Raw genomic sequence first — 24,206 nt, 5'->3', positions numbered from 1 at the left:
ACATTTCAAGACAAGAGGTCTTCCTCAGCCGCAAGGGAGCAGGCCGTCATCTGAGATACTCTAGTACTTCCTCATTCAAGAAATGTGCCAGAGACGTATTTTGCAACCCATCTTCCTCTACTCTCTTGCATGAAACCTGTACTGGTTTTGTGATCTTCTGGGGAGGCCCTGGTTGCTGTCCCAGGAAACTCTCAGGTGCATTTGGGGGGAAGGCAGGAGAGGGCTGCTTGGGGGCTGCTCTCAGGATTTGGGACCCCTTCTTAGTCTTGCCGTTTTCATTAATATTCTGCTTCCCCTGATTTGGGACACAAGGCAGGTTCTGACCATTAAAAAAACCGTTGTGGCTGTTGTGTGTCTTGAAGTGGTTTCTGACTTATGTTGACGCTATCCTGGGTTGTTCTTGGCAAGATTTGTTCCGAGGAGCTTTGCCATTGCCTTCCCTTGAGGCTGAGAGAGTGCGACTTCCCCAAGGTCACCCAGAAGGTTTCTTTTTTAAATCTTTATTGTATTAAAATACATATAACTTGAATAGATGGAACCTTACTCCCTGGAAAATGAAAAGAAATGTATAGAGTATCGGACGGAAACTGTTGGAGATGTAAAAACAAAAAGGGCACCCTTTACCTCTCTATGTAAACCGCTTTGATCTTTATCGAAAAGTGGTATATAAATAAAAACATTTATTATTATTATTATTATTATTATTGTTGTTGTTGTTGTTATATGTGGTGGGGTTGTGAGAAAATTCAGACATTTTGGGAAATGAATCCATTCAACAGATGCTCGAAATTAAATTCCCAATGAACCCAAAGTTGTATCTTTTGAATATAACTTCGGTACTAAATTCAAAAGGAGAAAACAAAATTTGGAGAATTTTACTTTATTTTGTGACGGCAGCAAGAACAGAAATAGCTAAATGATGGAAATCTGATAAGAGACCAACTTGGGAAAACTGGATGCTGAGAGTAAATGAGTCCAAGGAATTGGATAGACTTTCATGTATATCCCAAAATCATGATAAAGGCAAAAGAAAGGAGGAGTGAAAGAAAGTTTTGATAAGGTGAGGAAAAGAATGGGAATTAAACTTGTCGCTAGTGGAAGACTAATGAAAGTCCTCTCTTTTTACTGTTCTCAGTGGATTTGGGAGAATGAAATTTAAGAACCTTTAAGAATATTATGCTATGCATGTTATAAATTGAATATAAGCATATTCTGTTTCTCTTTGCTTCCTTATATAAATCCCAGGTCAACAGAGGATGATTGAATGAATCGCTGTGTATATTAAAAACAATAGAGAGAGATCCATGCAATGAAATTGATGTGAACATCTGTATAAATATATATTTCTTCAGTTGTTGTTAACCTTACAAAATAGTAAGAGAAGTAGACAAATTTTCTATGTAAAATCGAATGAAAAAATTGCAGTTTCTTTCTTTTTTTACTTAAATTGTAAAATAATAATTCACAGCTAGACTTCATATTTCGGAGGGAGGTTTCAAGGCGAAGGACATTCAAATGGGTTCGAATTCAGAAGACGGAAAAGGAAGACTTAAGAGGGTCCCAAATGACCAGTCAAGACTCAGATTTGCTTTTACAAGTAATTTTTATTTGGATTATGTATTTTTTTTAATGTATGTTTTATGTATTTGGAAACTTAAATAAAGATGAATTAAAAAAATACATATAACTTATAACAAACAAATGAACAACATTTAAATTACCAAACATACATAGGAATACCATAGATACATATAATTCTAAATGCAAAATACGTTAGAAAAGACTTCCAAACCTAAAGCGACAGCTAGCTCCTTTCTTTAAATAATCCTCTTTTATCTCTAGCTAATTAGTCTTTACATCTTTTCTTGTTCTCAAGTCGATTTAGACTCATGGAGACCCTATGGATGAGAGTCCATAATTCTCTATTTGTCTTCATACTTGACCTATACCAATTTTATTTTGAACTGGAATTATTCCCTCCCCTTTTCAGTGTAAATCCTTTGTACATATTCCCCCAGATATTACCATTTCTTTACACAATACATAGTAATCTTCATTAAAGATTTGACATTTATATAATCTTTATTATTTTCTGAGTCATAAAAATAGAAAAAAAGATACAAATCCAGTATCCATAACATCACTGTCACAAATCTTTCCGTTTCCTTGGACCCGCTTTCTGCTTTCTGTCTTCTTGGCCTTTCAAAGAGCTCACTTTCATAATATTATAACCGAACCCTGCTTTTAAACACACATTTTATGCACAACTCTAAAACGTATGAACACAATATATCCCAATTGCTTATTGATAATATCAGTTTTCATTTATGTTCTTATCTATTGTCAAAATACCGTATGCATAACTTTGCAGTATTTGATTCCTTCTTTATCATGCTTTACTTTAAGCAGGAGACTCAAACTTTCTTCTACTGACCTATAATTAATCAGGAAATAAAAATACACATTTAAACTAATCTTGGAAGAACAGACTTTGTAGATTCAATTCCAGTTAATTCAGACCTCAATGAGCTTCAGATTTCAGTTCCATTCTTTTCCCATTCCTCTTCTCTTTTTCCATATCGTAATTCTGAGCCCTACAAGAGAGTTTCTCCCGTTCCCTGTAATCATTAACTCTCTGCATCCAATTTTCCCGTCTTGGAGTCTCATCTGACTTCCATAACTTTGCTATTTCAATTCTAGCTGCTGTTACAAGATGTAATATAATCTTCCAATATTGTCTTTTGTCCTGTGGGCTTAAAATCGAAGTTATATTGATTAAGTACAACTTAGGGCTCATTGGGAATTTTATTCCCAATATCCGCTGTATTGAGTCATGTACTTTCTTCCAAAATGTCTGAATTTCCCTGCAATGCCACCATATATGATAGATGTTTCCCTTTTCACAATCACACCCCCAACAATTCCTCTGTGCTAATTTATAAGGTGTTTGTTTATCTTCCATGGGGTGTAATATCACCTGTTCATTATTTTCATGTGATTCTCTTTTAGATCCTGTGCTACTGTAAATTTACTTGTTCTATTCCAGGCGTTTTGCCATTCTTCCATTTCAATTTTGCATCCCATATCCTGCGCCCATTTCCCCATATACTCTTTTACAGTCTCCTGTTCCATATTCCTGCTCAACAGTAGTTTGTGTCATTTGGATATCTTTTTCTTATCAGGTTGCCAGAACAAATCAATTAATCCGTTTAGTCTAGCTTCGATCCCTATTGTTTTGTTCTCTACCAGAAATCTTTGTTTTAGCTGGTAGAAATTAAACCACTGTCTATTATGTCCATCCTTGTTAATATCTTCCCTAGATCTTATCGACCAATTCCCTGATTGATCCTTCTTAAGCCAATGTTTGTAAGTGAGCCAATTACTGATGCTTATCCATCTACTGAAGAGTGCCTTCTGGGCCGATGTCCGAAGGTAACTTAAAATAAAATGTCTTTTGAATCTTGTTCCAAGTGAGTAGTAAAGATTTCCTCATTGGATGATTACTGAAATCTTTATTCATCCCCAACTTCTCATAACATAAGAAGGCGTGCCAACCAAATCTTAACTGCACATCCTCTAGATCAAGCATTTCTTTGTCCTCTAAACAGCAAGTTGGACCTGACATTTATACTGAAATTGGTGATGGGGACAAAAACTGAGGGTTCGGAAAGGTTTATATCACTTTAGAATACTTCCTGTGTGGAGAAAGAATGGTGTGAAACTGAATTGAATGCAATGGGTGTTTGATGCAAATACCTCAGACAAAAGGGATTAGCACACTGCCTCTCAGGTCCTGAATAATATCATAGCAGAGTCCGGAAGCCAACCTCCAAATATATGTATTAGCAATACACTGACCACTTTCCACACTTAAAAATAAGTCACAGACACAGTAGATTTCATTCAGTTCTTTATCTTGAGTTGCAAAATAATACAAATCAATGAATGAATAATTTATTACGGGACATGGCCAGCTTAAACAACAACAACAAAATAAATACAAGTATTACAAAGCATCACAAGAAGTAAATTGCCTTCTAGCAATAAGGGTAAACATCAGTTCATAAAATGAAATCCTAAACCTGGCAGGTAAAAATTGTCCCAAATAACTTTGAGAAATATAAACTTAAAACAGTAGCCTGACACTATGTCATTTCAAGGTATTTCATAGTTGTTTCTGCATCAGTTTCCAAAAATTTATGCGACAAATAATCACAGCTGCACAATATCTGGCAACTTTAACAGTTACCTGCTCCTAATAATACAATTATTTGCAAGCTCTCCTCTCCGACTTCCATCAACTTGACTATCTCTTGTACACACAACTCCAGTGCAATCCACACCTATCTGCATGTGAGCTGTATACTGTATTGGTTGTGAGTCATCTCCTCATGCCAAACAGCATGAAGCATCCTCTGCATTTAGCTTCCATCATGCCTTGGGCTCTGACTCAGCACTCTATGGCAGTCTCACAGGATATGATGCCACCTGTCAATCAAAGTATTTCTACACATGTTTAATAGAATTTTTTTTCAACCGTTCTTAGTCTGACTATCTGCTTCCAGTGATTCTTCTTTGTTAGCTCCTATGAGTAAGGATACAATTGTTTCATGGATTTGGGATATCTGCAACAGGATCAGGATCGGGTCACTCACACCAACTTTATTAATTTAATGTCAAATAGGGAAGGGTAAATGGGGGCTAAATCTGGGGGAAACACTCTCCTCTCTTAACTCTGATTTTCAGTCTTATCAGTTATTGTTCTTCTTTACAGAAGAACATCTGAGTCATGAGAGAGTCCACACAGGAAAGAAGTCACATAAATGCCAGCATTGTGGGAAATGTTATTCTACAAAGTCAAACCGAGTGAGACATCAGAGAGGCCACACTGGAGAGAAGCCATACAAATGCCAGCATTGTGGGAAATGTTTTTCTTCAAAGTCAGACCTAGTGAAACATCAGAGAGTCCACACAGGAGAGAAGCCATACAAATGTCAGCATTGTGGGAAATGTTTTTCTTGGAAGTCAGACCTAGTGAAACATCAGAGAGTCCACACAGGAGAGAAGCCATACAAATGTCAGCATTGTGGGAAATGTTTTTCTTGGAAGTCAGACCTAGTGAAACATCAGAGAGTCCACACAGGAGAGAAGCCATACAAATGCCAGCATTGTGGGAAATGTTTTTCTTCAAAGTCAGACCTAGTGAAACATCAGAGAGTCCACACAGGAGAGAAGCCATACAAATGCCAGCATTGTGGGAAATGTTTTTCTTGGAAGTCAGATCTAGTGATCCATCAGAGAGTCCACACAGGAGAGAAGCCATATAAATGCCAACATTGTGGGAAATGTTTTTCTTTCAAGTCAGACCTAGTGAGACATCAGAGAGTCCACACTGGAGAGAAGCCACGGAAATGCCAGCCTTGTGGGAAATGTTTTTCTCAGAAGTCAGATCTAGTGATCCATCAGAGAGTCCACACAGCAGAGAAGCCATACAGATGCCAGCATTGTGGGAAATGTTTTTCTTTGAAGGCAGACTTAGTGACACATCAGAGAGTCCACACAGGAGAGAAGCCATACAAATGCCAGCATTGTGGGAAATGTTTTTCTCGGAAGTCATACCTAGTGAGACATCAAAGAGTCCACACAGGAGAGAAGCCACAAAAATCCCAGCAGTGAACTAATATTATTTTTGTCAAGAAGGAATACAGAAAATATATTTTCAGAAAAAAGGTTATTTTCTTGATTTTTCAATTCAAATCAACTATGAAAACATATATAAATTAGGATGAATTAATCTCATCTTCTCTTAAAGAGTAGAAACAAGAACCAAGCGAAAATGGGGATTGGGTTTTTGTTTGTCTAGCTCTATTTTTCTTTGCCGAAAGATTATAACAGATAGGAAACTAGAATAAATGAAAATGTAAGAAGTTTAGAAACTATCTAGGAAGTATACATAGTTTAGAGATACAGAAACTAACTTGGCTTTTTTCCTTTTTTATATATTCTTTGTATATTGTGTAAATATGTTTAACTGTGTAGTAATGTTTTGTCGTGTATGTCTTCTTAATTAATGTTCAATAATATATTTTAAAAGAAAATATATTTTCAATCCACCGGTGAAAAGGCCCTTGTGATTTTGTTTGTAAGGTTTGTCTGTGCATATGTCTGTTTATGCTTTAAAGTTATATTTTGTTAAGTTTACGTTTTAATTGCTATTACTATAGATCATTGCTTTGGGTTATAAACTTGTCTGAGGATTATGGGTTGTGGTATAGGTTAAGTAAATGGGGGGCTGGGATTTGTTGCAACTGGTTAGAATAGTCATGGGAATGATAGCTTTTGCAATGTTTGGGATGTTGGCTGAAGAAAGTTGGAGGCCGGCATTAAGAGAAAGGGGACTAGTTTCTGGGAATGGCAAAGGGGGCCTTGTTACCTGTGGGACATAGACTGTGGGAATTGGAGGTGGGGGCTAGGTTTGGAAGAGAGTGATGTTTTAGGTTTTGAGGTTTTAATGTATTGTTTGGCTTGGAGTGGGCAGTTCTGGTTTAAACACTGAATTTCTATGAGTTCTCAATAAATTTCTTTGCTGTTTCAACACACTGGACTCTTTGAAGCAGAGAAGTTCTGAATTTGCACAAAACTGACCCTTTCTCTTTCCTCAGTCCTCTGTTACGAAGGATCGAATTAGGGGAATTTTAATTAGATCAAATATAGCTGAGAGGTGGCCCTAACAAAACCACATGCCTGAATGGGGTCCCACCGGTGTATACCAGAGGTCGACAGCAAGCCCCAAGAGAAAGGGACACTGATACCAACTAGGTCCAATTAAAAGCGTAACATTTGTTACAGCACAGGGAAAACCACACAGCAAAAGGGGGACACACACACACAGAGACACACACATTCGATACTGAAGCAGGGGATGGGTGAGTTAAGGAGATAGGTTTGAGAAAGAGAGGCAGCACTAGGGAATACTACCTTAGAAGTATTCTCCGGGAAGTCTGATGAAGCTTGGATGGAGAGTGGATCACGGCCGCAGGAGAACGGCGGAAGAGGGCTGCGGGAGCTAAGATCAGAGTTCTGATCAGAGCAGCGGCAGCATGGTCCTTGCATTCCCTGCGCCTGCTCAGGAGGGGCCTTTGGTGGGAAATGTGCATGCACAGTCTCAGCCCCTGAACCTGCCGCCCTCACAGCCTGCTCTGAGGGAGGGAAGTGGGGAGAGCCCTTGTTCGTTCAAAGATTTGGCTGCAGGGTCTTCTGGAGGGGGGGAGTTGGGGGGTTCTAAGAAGGAAGGGAACCCTGATCTCCTCACCCCAAAGAAAGGCAGGGGCTCTGACAGTCCTTCTCTTCCTCCTCTCCCTTCCCTGCCCCCTCCTTGGGGGATTCCTTGGGGCCCAGTTACTTGGGGGGTTATGAGAAAAGAGGGCAGGGGTTTCTTTGGAGAGAGGCATGGCCTTGGGGCCCAGGTACTTCAATAGCATTGGAAACAACATTATTCAGGAGGGGTGGCGTTTTCTCTGGGGGGGGGATGGGGCTGTGTCTGGGGGAAGACCCAAATCTAGGCCAAAGCCAAGAGGAGGGAGATGGAGGGACCCCAAAGCCCCTTCTGGGGATACTGACACCCCTCTGCAACCTCGGAACTAGGCTTAAAGGCCCCCAGTTTCCGGATTAGGCACCCCCCCCCACACATTATTATTATTATTATTATTATTATTATTATTATTATTTATAAAGCACTGTAAATTTACACAGTGCTGTACATACAGTCTTTTTAATTAGACAGTTCCCTGCCCTCAGGCTTACAATCTAAAAAGACACCACACAAAAGGAGAAGGGAGTAGTGATGGGGAAGGGGATGAGGTCCAGCAGTTCCTCCAAGGCCTGGACCAAAGCAGATGGACTGGAGGGAGGGCTTGGCTTCATAATGGATGGTTAATCTTCATCCAGGAGGGCAAGCGAGAATTATGCAATGCCTGGGAACGCTTCTCTGAAGAGGATGGTCTTTAACTCCGTTTTGAAGCTGGTTAAAGAAGTGATGGCTCTTGTTCGGGGGGGGGGGGGAAGGTTCCAGGAGTGAGGGATAGCAAGTGAAAAGGGGCGAATCCAAGATGGGGCAGAGGAAATCCTGGGCTGGGACAGTAGAACTTGACTACCAGAACGAATAAGCTACTGCTCTTCCATATGAGCTGGATATTAGTGCAGAGCCCTTTTCTCTTGACTGGAGTTGCCCTCCCCCTCCCCCCCCCAAAAAAAAAAAAATGGAAAAGAGGCACAATCGTCACCTTTCTGAAAATGATCCCTGAAAACTGGAAGCTCAATGCCAAGCCTTGATGTACAGCCCCCCAACTGCTCCATGTAAAAAGGACAAGGAAAAACACAGGTTACAGGAGAAGATCCCAAATAAAACCTGATCCTTTCTAACCCAGGTTTAGATCCTGGGGACAGGGAGGGAAATCTGAGTTTGACTCGGGAGTCAGTGCATGTTGTGTGTGTCGATATAGGGCTAGAAAGGAGACAGAAATTCACCTTCAGCATCCTTTCTCCTAGTCACAAGCAGTTGAAGTCTAGCAACGCCTCATTTATGCTAAAACTGATGCTTCCGTAATTGACATTGTCCTTCAGATTCTATAGACTCAATGAAGAATACAGGATGCTCAAAATAGGGCAGAGGTTTATTGAATGTTTCTCTAAGGACAAGATACTTTCAGACCAAGAACTTTGTAGCAGAAGTAGCATAAATGAAGATTATAATAGAGCTTTACAAAATACAGTAGCCCCTCCCAATTCGCAGGGATCCATTCCGGACCCCTCGTGAAAATGATAACCCCCACATATCCAAGTCCCATAGAAAATAATGGGCGGCACACCCATGGCACCGGGAGGGGAGGCGTATGCAGGAGCACGACGTTTTATTAATGGTCACCTGTTCCTCCCGCGAGGAGTGAGACTGCGGATACTAAGTCCCCAAAAAGGGAGTGACAACTGTACAACAAAATGTATGAAGGCTGCCTCTCCAAAAAAATATTTCCTATTTAATTTTTTAATTAAGTCTTATCAAATAATAAACTTATAAACAACCAAAAACGTACTTTCAACTGCTCACATTTCTATACTTTCTCTCTAGTGGATACCTCTAAAGGTATAAAAGCAAAGCATTTCACACATTTCTTTGATTTCTCCTCAGTTTCTATTCTCTGATGAGTCTCAAGTTCTTCTATAAAAAAGGGCAAAGACAGAGAAGAGTCATATCAGCATTAAGAGAGGAGGGACGCCTGGGATCTACTATGGAGCTAAGCAAAGGTCATCTAGGAAAATAGATGAGAGATAAAGTAGTTTCAGTGTCCCCTTTCCTTCCTATCATAGATATTAGTCACAGTTGCTAAATGGAACTCCTTAAAATGTTGGAAAACAAGGACTTGAGCTGGTTCACACCAATTACTTGAACCAGTTGAACCAGGTGTCAGAACCAGGATGGGAAATTTGGATTCTTCCATAAATGTTGGTGTATAATTGGATTCTTCCATATTTGTTGTTGGAGAAATATGGAAGAATCCGAACTGAATGTAATTATATAGTTTATAGAAAATGGTAGTGGTGTTATATATTTGGAAAAAGGGGTTGAGTGAAGTTTGTGGAACTGGATGTTGGGAAGGTTAATTCATTGAGTTTGTGGAGCTGGATAGCGGAAGGATTGATTCCTGGAGTGAACATAATGTGGAGGGAAAGGAATGGGACCCATAGCAAGCAGCCAAGCCTCACTCGCCCACATGCCCCATCCTCGCCCCCCACCCCCAATGGGAAAGCTGAGAAGGGGAAAGGGTTGGTTGGAGTTAATTTTAATATACAGTGGTACCCCGGGATACGAATGCGCCGCCTTACGAAATTTCCGGGTTACGAAAAAAATATATTTAAAAAAACTGTTCCGCGTTACGAAAGTTTTTTCGGGTTACGAAAAAACTTTTGGTGCTTTTCGGCGCTATTTCGCACCAAATCGCGGCTTTTCCCCATTAGCGCCTATGGGTTTTTCGGCTTACGAAGCCTTTCGGGTTACCAAAGCGGCGGCGGAACGGATCATTTTCGTAACCCGGGGTACCACTGTATATTATTTGGCCAGATTGCTTGACTGGGTTTATTGGTACTTTGGTTTAATTTAAGGATGCAAAATGGTGTGAGCAGATGGGAATTGCCTCACTGTTGTGGGGAGGTTTGCTGGGAACTTGCTGACCATTCAGTGGTTCTCAAAACCACATATTTGGGGGCAGATTTTGGATGATGAGGTAATTAACTTGTCAATTATATTTCTAGCAGGAATAAAATACCAGATAGGTCTTGTTGGGGGGGGGTGGGATGTTAATTGGGGATATAAAATGGTCAAATCTTTATTGTTATTTAGATCTGACTATAAGGCCATGAACTGTGCCTTTTATGCAGTCTCTTTCTTTCAATAAAGTTTTTAGTTTAGACTCCTGTTCTGAAATTTGACTTTGTTGATGAAGACTTTGTTAGACTTGTTTCTGACAATCATCAACTGAGCCAAGACACGTGTAAAAGGAGTGTCAAGTAGTAGATACTCTAAATAACAAAATATAACTAAAATATAAGTCATGCAAGATATTAAGAATCTTGCAGGTACAATATTTGTAAGTATATAATATTCAATTTCTACAAGCTATTAAAGAAATAAATAGACTTAAACGTCCAATTCTGAGACTAACTTCCAAGATCCGCTCTTTAACTCTCTCTCTCAATCTCCAACCGACACAATTCCCCCAACTGTCTCTTGGTCTCTCAGGCCTTATATCTCCTTCTCACGGAAGCTTCCAGAAGAACCTTTATCTTGCTCTCTGATTGGTCAAGAGAGCCTTCCGTAGCAGTGATGTCATTCTGTGTTTGCATAAACCTCCCTTTACTGGCTGAAGACCTCAATCGCCTGGAGCCCTGTTATTACAACAACAACAACAACAACAACAACCACAACAACCCCTCTTTTCCTTGGAAGAGATTCACAACTATACCTTGTTTCCTGCCTGGGAAGAATAGGAAGAGGCTTCCTAAGGCATGTGCCAAGACAGAGCAGGAAATGGGGGGGGTTCATCGTGGGCGAATTACCGTTTGTCAGCTGTACTTGAGGCTCAGGGTCCCTAAGAAGAGGAGGTGCCCAGGCCCCCCCAGAATCTCCTCTGAGCCTCCAGGAGAGCAAGACTCAGGGAAGGGACAGTCTGCCAGGGGCTGAGAGCTGCTTGGACCAAACCTTGAGGGCACTTTCCCAAAAGCTGGCCAGGATTGGTTTCAGGGGCTGGCATTTTCCTCTCAGAGGGCCATCAGGATCTCAAAGACCACTCCCCATTTTGGATTTTGTCTTTTGACTGTGCTGCCCTCAGTGGAGACTTGCTTGCTTCTAAGGTGCCATGGAGGTGAGCATGGAACGTATAGGGAAATTGCCTTTTGCAGTCTTTTCCACCATTGAGCTTACCTTGTGTGGTCTTCAAGCCTGTCAAAAGAGAGCAAGATAGTAATTTGGGGGGAGAAAGCAAAGTCCCACATTTGCTCCCATAAGCTCCCCCTGAAGCTTTTCCCAGCATGCCCTAGTCCTCAGTCTCCCTCCCAGGCTCCTCCGTTTCCTAGACAGATGGAAACCTTCAAGGGAGAGTCCTTGGGGGTCAAGCCAAGCTCTCCTCTGCTTCCCCAAGGCCTCCTTCTCCATCCACTGCTGTCTTTGGAAGGGAGACATAGATTGCTCTTGGGAAAGTTACTTTTGGAGACACAGGGACTCCCAAATCCTCCTAGTCTGGTTCTAACATTAAGTATGTCAAATATCTGCAATGAACTGGGCCAGGTCTTGCGTCAGGAGTGGGGATCCTGGGGCTCTCGCTCTGTATCTCCATTAAGAAAAAGACCGAATCTCCATGACTGGTGCTAAGTTTCATACTCTTATGATGGGCAGCCAGGAAAACAGAATGCTTCAAAGAATTCAAAGGTTTATTGGATGGAGATAGAAGTGTAAGATGCCTTAAAATCATATGATCTGAATCAAAGACAGCATCAAAGGTGGCTCTAATAGTTTTACAGGACAGAATCTGGAAAGACACTTCCTCCAAACAAAAAGTATTTCACACTTCCACTTTCTCTCCTTTCTGGAAATGTTGATGCCTCAAGGGCTGGATCCTAAGCAAAACAGAGATGCGGTTTGAACTGCAATTCAGAGGTCAAGGTTTGTATGTGGTTTCTGATGCAATTTACTATTTTCAAGGTCCAACTTACAATTTTAATGCCTTTGCATTGTTTTGAATTTGTACTGTATTAAATTTGCTGTTAGCCACCCTGAATCCCAATACTGGGAGAAAGGATGGATGTATATAAATAAAATAAATTAACTGGAGATCCCTTAAGGATCCATGGGTTTCTTGGTGTAAATAGCCCCTCTACCAATAGAGAAAGAGACTGAATGAGTCTGTCCAGAATTGCTATGGGTCATTTTTGGCACTTGGGTTGTATCTCCATTGCCGAAACCTAGCACTTTGATACCATGAAACTTCAAGGACTCTGTCCCATAGAGATTTCTTATTTCATGAAGTACTTAGAATTTTATAGCAACTTTCATGAAGGACTGCACTGGGGCTCTCTACCAAGCATCCAGTTCTAAGCACCCCATTCCCAGGTTTCTGTAGGATGGATCCACAGCCAGTAACATGGCACCAAACTGGTAGAATTGGATAATTTGTATAGGACTTTGGTTGCCTACTTTCTGGTGTCCCTCCATCTCTCTTATAGGGTTGTGAATTCAGGTCCTGAAGTTTGTGAGCTAAAACCTAGGACCTGGGGCAGGGCCTCTAGCGATCTCATTCAGCCTAATGCATAAATTACAAACCACAGTCGCTCACAGTTTGTCATTCAAATCTACTCAATATACTTTCCTAGAAAGTATACTAGAAAATATACTAGAAATGAAGAGAGAAATTTTTAAAGGTCTGTTCTCAGATCAAGGGGAAATGAGAGAAATATTCTTTCTCACTTGCTTGGAGAGACAGAATAAAAAGCGTGAAGTCGAAAGCTTTCATGGCTGGCTTCCATAGGTTTTTGTGGGGTTTTTGGGGCTATGTGATCACGTTCTAGAAGAGTTTCTTCTGATGTTTTGCCAGCATCTGTGTCTGGCATCTTCAGAGATGGCAGCCACAGATGCTGACGAAATGCCAGGAAGAAACTCTTCTAGAACATGGCCACATAGTCCCAAATATCCACAAAAAACTAAGGATAAAAAGCATTTAATTTAGCCTCCTTCTTTCTAGCCAGATGGCGAATTAAGAGTATAGTAGTGAGCCCTTGTACCACCACAAGTGAGAGAAAGCAAGAAACTAAACCAATCCATAGACCCCTGCAATTGTTCTAATTGAAGAAACCAATGAATTAAGCCTTGCAAATTATATTAAGCTACTGCTCTCACATCTGATCTGGATGTTTGTACAGAGCCCTTTCCTCTTTCCTGGAATTGGGCTCCCTCCAAAATGAAGATCTGTCTGAAGATCATGCATGAAAACTGGAAGCTCCATGCTAGGCCCTGCTGTATCGTATCTTTACTGCCACGTGTAAAAAGGGCAAGGAAAAACACCTGTTACAGGAGAAGAAAGCAAATAAAACCTGATCCTTTCTGGTCCAGGTTTCGGTCCTGGGCAAAAGAAGGGAAACCAGGATTTGACTTGGGAGTGAGTGAATGTTGTGTGGCCTGCCCTGCCTGACCGGGGGCCTCCCTGGGGACCAAATCCATCACCCTTATATTCCCCCTCTGTCAGCATTCTTACAAAGGAACCAAATTTAGGGGTCTCCCAAAGGCATCTCGAGGCACCCACCTTTCCTTTCCTTTCCTTTCCTGCCAAGGAAACCCAGAAGGAGCCCTTCTTCCTAAGCAGCCAACGACCAAAGCCACCAGCCTTCTAGAACCCTATTCAGGCTCCAAGCCAACCGCTAACAATGGCCGAAGTTCAGGGCTGCTTTAACTGTCTGGCTGAATGCTAGGGAATTCTGGGAACTGTAGTTTTGTGAGATATTTAGTCTTCTCTGTCAGACAACTCAGATGCCATAATAAACTAAAATTCCCAGGATTCCCAAGTACTGAACTAGGGCAGTTGAAGTGGTTTATTTCTGCAAACTGGATTATTTCTGCAATGTGTTTTTGACCTCTGTTACTATTTGAGCTTCCACAAGGCTCTGTGGGTTTGAAGGTAAGATTCATCATCATCATCATTATCATCATCATAATTTCTGCAGTGTTTTTGAACCAGATCTGAGAGAGCCCTGCAGCCTGGATCTGCCCAAATCCCAAATATTGCCCTCTCAGCAAAGCCTGGAGATATTAACCTTTAAGGACCAGAGCTCCTCAAAGGCTGACTTTCCCAATCTCTCCTGAGAGACCCTCCTGGACCTAAAGCAGCCTCAAAGAAAGGGGTCCCATTGAATGGGAGGCCCATTTCTTTCTGAGTCTGTGGGTCCAGAGGAAGAGGACTGTTTTCCAGGACCCTCTTCCTAACCTCACAAGGCAGCTCTTAGCATTTGCCCAAACCTTCTCTTGAACATGCAAAGATCAGGCAAGCAAGATCTGCTTTGCTGTTTGCAAAAAAGATGGAAAAACAATGGGCCCTTGGTATCCTTTGGGATTTGATTTGGATAGCAAAATCCATGGGTGTTCAAGTCCCATTATATAAAATGGGTGACCTTGGGTAAGTCACACTCTCTCAGCCTCAGAGGAAGACCAATGGCCAGCTGGAAGGCACACAACACACACACACATCTACATGATGGAAATGGCATTCATTCTGGGCCATGAAACCCACTGCGGGGGAACCTTGGGCAGCAGACACTCTCTCAGCCTCAGAGGAAGACAAAGGGCAAAGTGGAAGGCAAACCTGAAGGCAAGGAAACCCTGGGAATAGGGTCACTAGACACGAGTTCAAGGCACGCAGCATACCCCCAGTCCCCAAGGCACACTCTCTCAGCCTCAAACGAAGGCAATGGTAAACACCCTTCGACAAAACCTACAAAGAAACTCCTGTGACAGTGTTGCCTTAGGATCCCCAGGAAGGAATTGAAGGCACACAATTCTCCCCCCAAAGTCTCTCCTAATATTAGTTTTCCTTTTAAAAAATAAGTAGTTTGTTTTAGTCTCTAATCGTTATTCTTCTTGTTTGTTTGTTTCTATGTTTGTTTGTTTCATTTTTGGTAATATGAGTTATTCTGGTCTGTCTCCTTCCTTCTTGCCTGAAAATCTCTTAATAAGAAAACAGTGGAGACTTTTAAAACCTCCCAAATGAGCTACTTTTGGACTTTTTTGTGGGACAAACCTCCTCTTAGAAGCCAAAGCCCAATGTTTGTGAATAATAATGATAAGGCTTGTATTAAAACTATCCTCCCATTTCTGATCCCTTTTAAAACCCATGTTCCCCAGAAGGAGCAGAGCTTTGTAATAAGAAAACCCTCTCAGGAAAGAGACACAAAAGACACACAAAGGGACACACTTCCTTCCTTTTGGCCCAAGGAGCCTGGCCTCCTTCTGACTCTGGAGCCTCAGGAGAGAAAGAGAGGCCTCTGTTCAACTGAGGCCTCAGAGAAGGTTCTGGAACATTATTCCCCACAGTCACAAGCAACACAAAATGGCCCCCAGAACACAAAATGGCCCCCAGAACACAAAATGGCTGCCTCTGCCTGAGAGCTTGGCAGTTGGCAGTTTGAGGCCTTCAGAGGAGAGAGAGAGACTGAGAGAAGAGTGGAAGGGGGTCCTGGAGGGAGGGGGCCTTGGGAGATAGAGAGCCTTCCTGAGATATTCGGGGTTCGCTTCCTAACAAAGGGGTTTCTGGCCTCATAAAGGATTTGGGGCAAACTGGATCTGAAAGGCAGTAGCAGGGATTTAGAGTGTATTCCCTGGACTGGATCTCCCAGCATGCACATGGCCAGAGAGAGGAGGGTCCTGCCCTGCATAGTGTTGGCATTTCATGGGTCTTAGGCTCTGGGAATGTGTGCCTTTGGCCAGTGTCCCTGTGACTGGGGCTCCAGGGTCCCTCAATCCCTCCTGCCTTGTTCCATATTAACTGCAGGAGGAGCCTGTGAGGGTGGGGCAGGGGGCGGGGCCTTCCAGCTCCTCTGCCCTCATTGGCCAGACTGAAGAAGGGGAGGAGCTTCTGCCTCTCTATTTAGCTCTGTGTGCTGATGAGTGAGCGAGGAGCAGAGAGTGAGAAAGGGACAGAGAGAGACAGAGACAAGGAGGGAAGTGGAGAGGAGAGGAGCGAAGAGGGGAGGGACAAGGCCTGGAAGCGGTAGGCTTCACTGCTGTGCTGAGGCCTCCAACTGCCAAGCACTGAGGTGAAGGTGGCCATTTTGTGTTCTGGAGGCCATTTTCTTCTGCTTGTGTCTGAGGGAATAATGTTCCAGAACCTTCTCTGAGCCTCAATTGAACAGAGGCCTCTCTTTCTCTCCTGAGGCTCCAGAGTCAGAAGGAGGCCAGGCTCCTTGGGCCAAAAGGAAGGAAGTGTGTCTCTTTGTGTCTCTTTTGTGTCTCTTTTCTGAGAGGGTTTTCTTATTACACAGCTCTGCTCCTTCTGGGGAAGATGGGTTTTAAGAGGGATCAGAAATGGGGAGGATAGTTTTAATACAAGCCTTATTCTTCTTCTTCACAAACATTTGGCTTTGGCTTCTAAGAGGAGGCTAGTCCCCCAAAAAGGCCAAAAGTAGCTCCTTTGGGAGGTTTTAAAAGTCTCCCCAGTTTTCTTATTGAGAGATTTTCAGGCAAGAAGGAAGAAGAAAGACCAGAATAACACATATTACCAAGAATTAAACAAGACATGGGTGCTTCTACCCTTTTACAAGCAACTCTGGCTGTATCTGCACTGAAGAAATAATCCAGTTTGAAACCACTTTAACTCTCCTGGCTCCATTTTGTGGAATCCTGGGATTTGTAGTTTGTTGTGGCATGAGAGCTCTCTGGCAGAGAATGTAAAATCCCAGGATTTCATAGCACTGAGCGGTTAAACCGGTGTCAAAGTGCCTTATTTCTATAGTGCAGATGCAGCCTTCTTGGGAAAAGGGCTGATGATGGGGAAAAGCACTGGGGAACTCTGGAGGTTTCAGCAGATGATTCATTTATTTATGATGCCCTCATTTCACATCTAGCTACAGGGACATAACCAGGGCCCTCTCCAATTCCCCATCCCCTAATCCCCCACCACTCTAAGAAGGCATGGAGTATCTGTTGTGTAGGGGAGCTGCAGTGAATCTATGCTATGTCTGGGAAGCTTCGTTTGGTACAGAGGGAGGAAGGGGATGCCTACCTCTGCATTGGTCCAAAGGAGGCATATGTCACCTGCGTATGTCACCAGGAGGATGCTGTTCTCTGTCTCTTTGAGTGCTGCAGGGTTTCTTGCCAAGCCAATCCTAAGCCTGGTCCCTTTTCTTAGGAACTTCATCTCGGCCTCCTTCTACACGGCTTTGGGGCCTCTCTTGCTGGAAGTGACCAAGTTCAGGACCACCAGGACCCCTGCCCACCTGATGGCCGACACAGAGGCCAAGCGGAGGGAGTTGGGCTCCAACAGAAAGAGGATGGAGAGGTACAACAGCTCTTTGGTGAGTCACTATCCTAATAGCTCATCTGTGTCACTGCTGGGCCAATTTATGAAAGGAAGCAAATAAAATACTGTCCGAGTTTGGCAGAGACAGTCCTGGTTAATCCTCTGTCACCCCACTTATTCAGGGGCTTTTAAAAATGTCCCAGTTGGTCTGTCCTCCTCCCACTTTCCCCTTTCTCAGCTCACTTCAGTTCCTGAGTGCAACTGAGTTTACAGCCTATCAGCTCAAAAGTGGGGAGAGGAGAGGAAAGAGGGAGACTGGATATGGCCCTTCCCAGGAGGTTGAAGCAAAAGCAAACTGCTGTGCCTTTCCTAATAAACAACTTTGGCCATCTTCACTGCCTTCTGGGTTGCTTGTCCACATGTGTCTTGTTTTTCCCATCAATGAAATGTTGGGGGCTATGGGAGAATGTCTCTGGATATAAATTGGGGGTGGACCCAATGACCCTCAACCCCAGAGTGCTCCGCAGAACTGCTTTATAAAAATGACATTTGCCTCCGAAATGTGGCAAGAAATGGCTAAATGCACCATAATTCTTTTATGGCTAAATGTACTATATATTTTGGGACAGTCAGTATCCTAATCCATCATCAATATCCCAGCTATGGCCTAAATTATATTGTATATTATATTGAAAAGATTAAAGACAAACTGGATCTGAAAGGCAGTAGCTTTTTTCTGGCTGACGGCATTTAAAGTTTATTTCCTAGACTGAATTCTAAAGTGATGAAATAATATTTGGAGGCACCATGTGCTTTCCTCCCCTTTTGTTTAGTCACTCTCTGGATGGGGGCTATTTTCTGTTGCAGGTGACCTTTGCGGATGTGGCAGTATATTTCACGGAGAACGAATGGAAACTGTTGACGAAGAAGCAGAGACTTATGTACAGTTCTGTAATGATGGAGAATTATGAGAACGTGGCCTCTGTGGGTAAGGAACCTGAATCCACTAGCATTATAGAATCATAGTTGGAATAGACCACAAGGGCCATCCAGTTCAACCCACTTCTGCCATGCAGGAATACATTTCCGAACACCATCCAGCCTCTGTTTAAAGACCTCCAAAGAAGAGGACTCCACCAAATTTTAAGGGAGTATATTGCACTGTCCGATAGGTCTTACTGTTAATGTTTAGGTGGAACCTCTTTCCCTGTGGTTTGCATCCATTGTGGTGTCTCCTTTCTCTGTAGCAGCAGAAAGCAAGCTTGGTTCATCCTCAAAACGACCCTTTCCAATATTTAAACATGGATATCATATTCGTTGTTAATTTTCTTTTCTCCAGGGTAAACATACCCAGCTCTCTAAGCCACTCTTCATAGGGCTTTATGGTTTCCAGATCTTTCACCATTTTTGTTGCCCTCCTCTGGGCATGTTCCAACCTGTCAACATCCTTTATGAATTTCAGAGGCCAGACCTGGACACAGGATTATTCCAAGTAAGGCCTGAACAAAGCTGAATAGAGCAGCACTATTACTTTCCTTGATCTAGAAACTATCCTTGTATTGATGCAGCCTAGAATCACATTGGCCTTTTTAGCTGCCGCATCACACTGTTGGTCCAAGTTCAACTTCTGGTCTACTGGGAGTCATAGATCCCTTTCAAATGTAGTTTAATTGTGATAGCAACATCCTGTAGAATATTTGAATTTGTAGTTTTGTGAGGCACTATTGCTCTCCACTTTATAAGGATTCTAAATACCGCATTGTAAATTGCCAATTGTCAAATCCAGCTTCTGTCATTCATCCAGAATGTTTTTGGGGTTTAGGGGGAAATTGTTAGTCATTTAAACGATAGTAGTTTTAAGTAGTTGGTAAGGATATTGGGGCCTAGAATGGCTTCAGGGAAGGGAAGCAGTTGTGGAGGCTATTAATTGCCTGGTCTGTGAACTCTGGGTGGCAGACATGCTCCAAGGATGAGTGGCGTATGTGAACAGTGGAAGAAGAAGGCAAGAGGTACCTTGGCAGCCGGGCTGTTTAGGGGCTGAAGGGGAGGAAAAGGGAGGAGTGTGAAGGTAGTTAATGACAGAGGGAAAAGGTTTAGACACTTCAGAGACAGCTTAGACTTATTAATGGACGCTTCTGCCTGAGTTTCTCAATAAACCTTTTGGTGGAAGCAAAGGACTTTTTAATTCAGAAACTTAGTTCCGCCCCCAGATATCGCACCAATGCTAGGATTTTGTAGGAAGACAGTATGGAGATTACCAGTAATGCATTTCTCATGGAAATGGTAGCACATTTCTGAGTATCTTTCATTTTTTGGCCCTCTTCCAACCTTTTGAGGTTCTGCTTCACCTCCCCAAAGGGATGCAATGGGATACTGAGGCACAAAACTTTATTCCTATTTTAAAGCAATACAATGTGCAGTTGCCCCTGAGATCCCCAGGGGGCCAATGTGATGCCCCTAATCCCCAACAGTAGCCCATCCCTGTCTTAGAGATGTCTTAATACTGCTCCCTGGTGCTTGATCCTCACCAAAACAGAAGTCCAGGACCCAGCCCCCTTGCTTTGCCTTTCCCAATGAGTAATTTGTATATGGATTATCCTGCCTTTCTCAACAAATGAGCCTCAAAGTGTCCCTTTTATGTGTCACATAAATGGGTGTGTGTCTGTGATAGAGAGAAGGAGCGAATGTGAAAAACAGAAAGGCAGGAAAGAGATGGTGAAGGTGAAATACTGAAGCAGTGCAGATGGGCAAGAAGGAAGGTTGGAGAGCGGAGGGAGAAAGGGAAGGAGATTAGGCTTAAGAGGGAGATGAAATAACAGATATAGGATGGGGGACACCTGGCTGAATGAAACTACGTGTGAAAGGGATCTAGTAGTCCAAGTAAACCACAAGTTGAACATGAGTCAACAGTGTAATGCGGCAGCTAACAAGGCCAATGCGATTTAGGTTGCATTAATAGAAGTATAGTGTCAGGATCAAGGGAAGTAATAGTGCCACTGTATTCTGCCTTGGTCAGGCCCCACCTGGAATACTGTGTCCAGTTCTGGGCACCACAATTCAAAAAGGATGTGGAGAAACTGGAGCATGTCCAAAGGAGGGCGACTAAGATGGTGCAGGATTTGGAAACTATGAGGAACGACTTGGGTAACTAGGGATGTTTAGCCTGGAGAAGAGAAGGTTAAGGGGTGATATGATAGCCCTGTTTAAATATTTGAAGGAATGTCAAGCTTGTTTTCTGCTGCTCCAGAGACTAGAACACGGAACAATGGATGCAAACTGCAGTAAAAGAGATTCCACTTCAACATAAGAAGGAACTTCCTGACAGTAAGGTCTGTTCGACAATGGAACAAACTCCCTCTGAGATTTTGGTGGAGTCTCCTTTCTTAGAGATCTTCAAACAGAGGCTGGATGGCCATCTGTCAGGGATGCTTTGATTCCTACATGGCAGAATGGGGTTGGACTGGATAGCCCTTGTAGTCTCTTCCATCTCTATGATTCTAGGCCTATGGGAGCCAGGAGGGGGAGGCAGGAGCAAAGCCAGGATTTCCTAGCTCTGTGCGGAGAGAAAGGGACCTCTGGGAAGGGCCAGGAGAGGGGTCTTGGGGATTGGGAGGCAGCCACCAACCTCACAGATTATACTGATAATAATAATAATGTTTTATTTGTATTTACCTGCCTCTCTCAATGGAGTGAGGCGGTATTACAACCGTAAAATAGCCACAAAACAACAATAGCATCCAATTTACACACAGTAAAACAACAAAACGCTTAAAACTCAATTTGGGACAAATAAAAAATTCATTTAAAATGCACCGTTGTGATCAGAAGTGGAATTTTTCCTTAAGTTCTTTACAAGAGGTCAGCTGGGTAAGCCTGCCGGAAGGGATCCGTCTTAAGAACTTTCTTGAAAGCATCCAAGGTGGTGTTAAGACGGATCTCCTCCGGCAAGTTGTTCCATAACTTGGAATTGCTTTAGCATGTTTCCTGGGTGGGGAAAGAATTGTCTGAAACTGAATTAAATGAAATGGGTGCTTGGTGGAAATACTTCAGCCAAAAAGGATTATCACACCGGCTCTGAGGTCCTTCTTGGCTCTGAATTCTGGTCCCATTCAAAGCCAATGTATAGCACAGTCTGAAGGCAACACTCCCAGAGTTCAATAATAACATAGCAGAGTACAGTAGCAAATCTCCAGATATAGGCATTGGCAATGCATTAACCACTTTTCACACTTAAAAATAACTCACAGACACAGTTGATTTCCTCCAAGTCCTTGGAGGTTCTGTAGCTTGCATTGCAATAGAAAACAAATATGTACCAGCTCTCCTCTCTGACTTTCATCAACTTCACAATCTCTTGTACACACAACTCCAACCCACATCAATCCACACGTGAGCTGTATACTGTATTGGTTGTGAGTCATCTCCTGGTGCCACACAGCATGAAGCTTCCTCTGCAGTTAGCTTGCATCATGCCATGTGCTCTGTCTCAAGACTCTATGGCAGTCTCACAGGAAATGAGGCCACTTTTTAATCAAAGTATTTTTACATATATATATTGGAATATTTTTCAAATGCCTGACTATCTACTTCTACTGATTTCCTCATGACAGTTCCCCTTCAATTTCTTCTTTGGTAGCTCTGAGTAAGGATACAGTCATTATATGGATTTGGGGCATCCGAAACAGGGTCATGCTCAGGTCACTCACACCAACATTATTAATTTAATCTCAAATAGGGAGGGATAAACGTGGGGCTAAATCTTGGCGTAACCCTTTCCTCTCTTAACACTGAGATTCAGTCTTGTCTGTCCTTGTCCTCCTTTACAGAAGAATTTGTCAGCCACGAGAGAGTCCACACAGGAGAGAAGCCACATAAATGCCAGCATTGTGGGAAATGTTTTTCTTCAAAGGCACACCTAGTGAGACATCAGAGAGTCCACACAGGAGAGAAGCCATACAAATGCCAACATTGTGGGAAGTGTTTTGCCTACAAGTCAGTCCTTGTCATGCATCGAAGAGTCCACACAGGAGAGAAGCCATACAAATGCCAGCATTGTGGGAAATGTTGTTCTCAGAAGCCAGACCTAGTGAAGCATCAGAGAGTCCACACAGGAGAGAAGCCATACAAATGCCAGCATTGTGGGAAATGTTTTTCTCAGAAGTCAGACCTATTAGCACATCAGAGAGTCCACACAGGAGAGAAGCCATACAAATGCCAGCATTGTGGGAAATGTTTTTCTTGGAAGTCATACCTATTGGCACATCAGAGAGTCCACACAGGAGAGAAGCCATACAAATGCCAGCATTGTGGGAAATGTTTTTCTTCCAAGTCAAACCTAGTGACACATCAGAGAGTCCACACAGGAGAGAAGCCATACAAATGCCAGCATTGTGGGAAATGTTTTTCTCGGAAGTCACACCTATTGGCACATAAGAGAGTCCACACAGGAGAGAACCCAAACAAATGCCAGCATTGTGGGAAATGTTTTTCTTGGAAGTCATACCTATTGGCACATCAGAGAGTCCACACAGGAGAGAAGCCATACAAATGCCAGCGTTGTTGGAAATGTTTTTCTTCCAAGTCATACCTATTGGCACATCAGAGAGTTCACACAGGAGAGAAGCCATACAAATGCCAGCGTTGTGGGAAATGTTTTTCTCAGAAGTCAAACCTAGTGAATCATCAGAGAGTCCACACAGGAGAGAAGCCATACAAATGCCAGCATTGTGGGAAATGTTTTTCTTCCAAGTCATACCTATTGGCACATCAGAGAGTCCACACAGGAGAGAAGCCATACAAATGCCAGCATTGTGGGAAATGTTTTTCTCGAAAGTCAGTCCTAGTGATACATCAGAGAGTCCACACAGGAGAGAAGCCATACAAATGCCAGCATTGTGGGAAATGTTTTTCTTTGAAGTCAAACCTAGTGAAACATCAGAGAGTCCACACAGGAGAGAAGCCCCACAAATTCCAGAAATGAACTAACATTATATTTATCAAGAAGCAAAACAAAGAATATATTTTAAATCTTGTGGTGATAAGAAAAAGCCCTTGTGATTTCGGTTGTTAGGTTTGTGGGTCCATATGCCTGTTTATGTTTTTCAATTATATTTTGTTATTTTGAGGTTTTATTTGCCTTTATTATAGCTTATTGCTTTCATTTATAAATTTGAGTGGGGATCATAGTGGTGGAATAGGTTAGTTAAACAGAGGGGTGGGATTGGCTGCAGCTGATTAGAATAGTTATGGGAATGATAGCATTTGGAATTTGTTCGATGTTGGCTGAAGAAAGTTGGGGACAGGTATTAACAGAAAGGGCTAGTTTGTGGGAATGGCAAAGGGGGCCTTGTTATCTGTGGGACATAGACTGTGGGAATTGGAGGGGGGGCAGGTTTGGACGAGTGTGATGTTTTAGGTTTTGGGGTTTTAATGTTTGCTTTGGGGAGGGCAGCTCTGACTTAAACACTGAATTTCTGATTATGTGTTTGAAATAAAGTTTTTGTTGTTTCAACACACTGGACTCATTGATGTACAGAAATTCTGCATTTGCACAAAATGTACCCTTTCTTCTCTCCTCAGCCCTCAGCTCCATTCCCAGTCATAAAAACAGAGGCAAACACACATATATACTCAGAGAGACAGAACTATATGTACAAA

General features: G+C 42.6%; 1 protein-coding gene across 1 annotated transcript in view; it reads left to right on the top strand.

The window, feature by feature from the left end:
• The window catches only part of LOC149275737 (uncharacterized), a 103,925-nt gene extending 80,334 nt beyond the window's left edge, over positions 1 to 23,591 (top strand). Inside the window, exons 3-5 of the mRNA XM_089504353.1 lie at positions 17,439 to 17,604; positions 18,417 to 18,537; positions 22,376 to 23,591. Of these exons, the coding sequence (XP_089360479.1) occupies positions 17,530 to 17,604; positions 18,417 to 18,537; positions 22,376 to 23,529 (1,350 nt within the window). The 5' untranslated portion in view covers positions 17,439 to 17,529 and the 3' untranslated portion in view covers positions 23,530 to 23,591. The remainder of the gene's footprint in view (positions 1 to 17,438; positions 17,605 to 18,416; positions 18,538 to 22,375) is intronic.
• Positions 23,592 to 24,206: the final 615 nt, after the last annotated feature.

The sequence above is a fragment of the Sceloporus occidentalis genome, unplaced genomic scaffold, assembly GCF_023333645.1.
Source record: "Sceloporus occidentalis isolate IW3139 unplaced genomic scaffold, rSceOcc1.0.p SCAF_268, whole genome shotgun sequence".
Classification (NCBI taxonomy): Eukaryota; Metazoa; Chordata; class Lepidosauria; order Squamata; family Phrynosomatidae; genus Sceloporus; species Sceloporus occidentalis.
The sequence above is the reverse complement of the archived record's forward strand: the minus strand, read 5'-3'. Positions and strand labels throughout refer to the sequence as shown.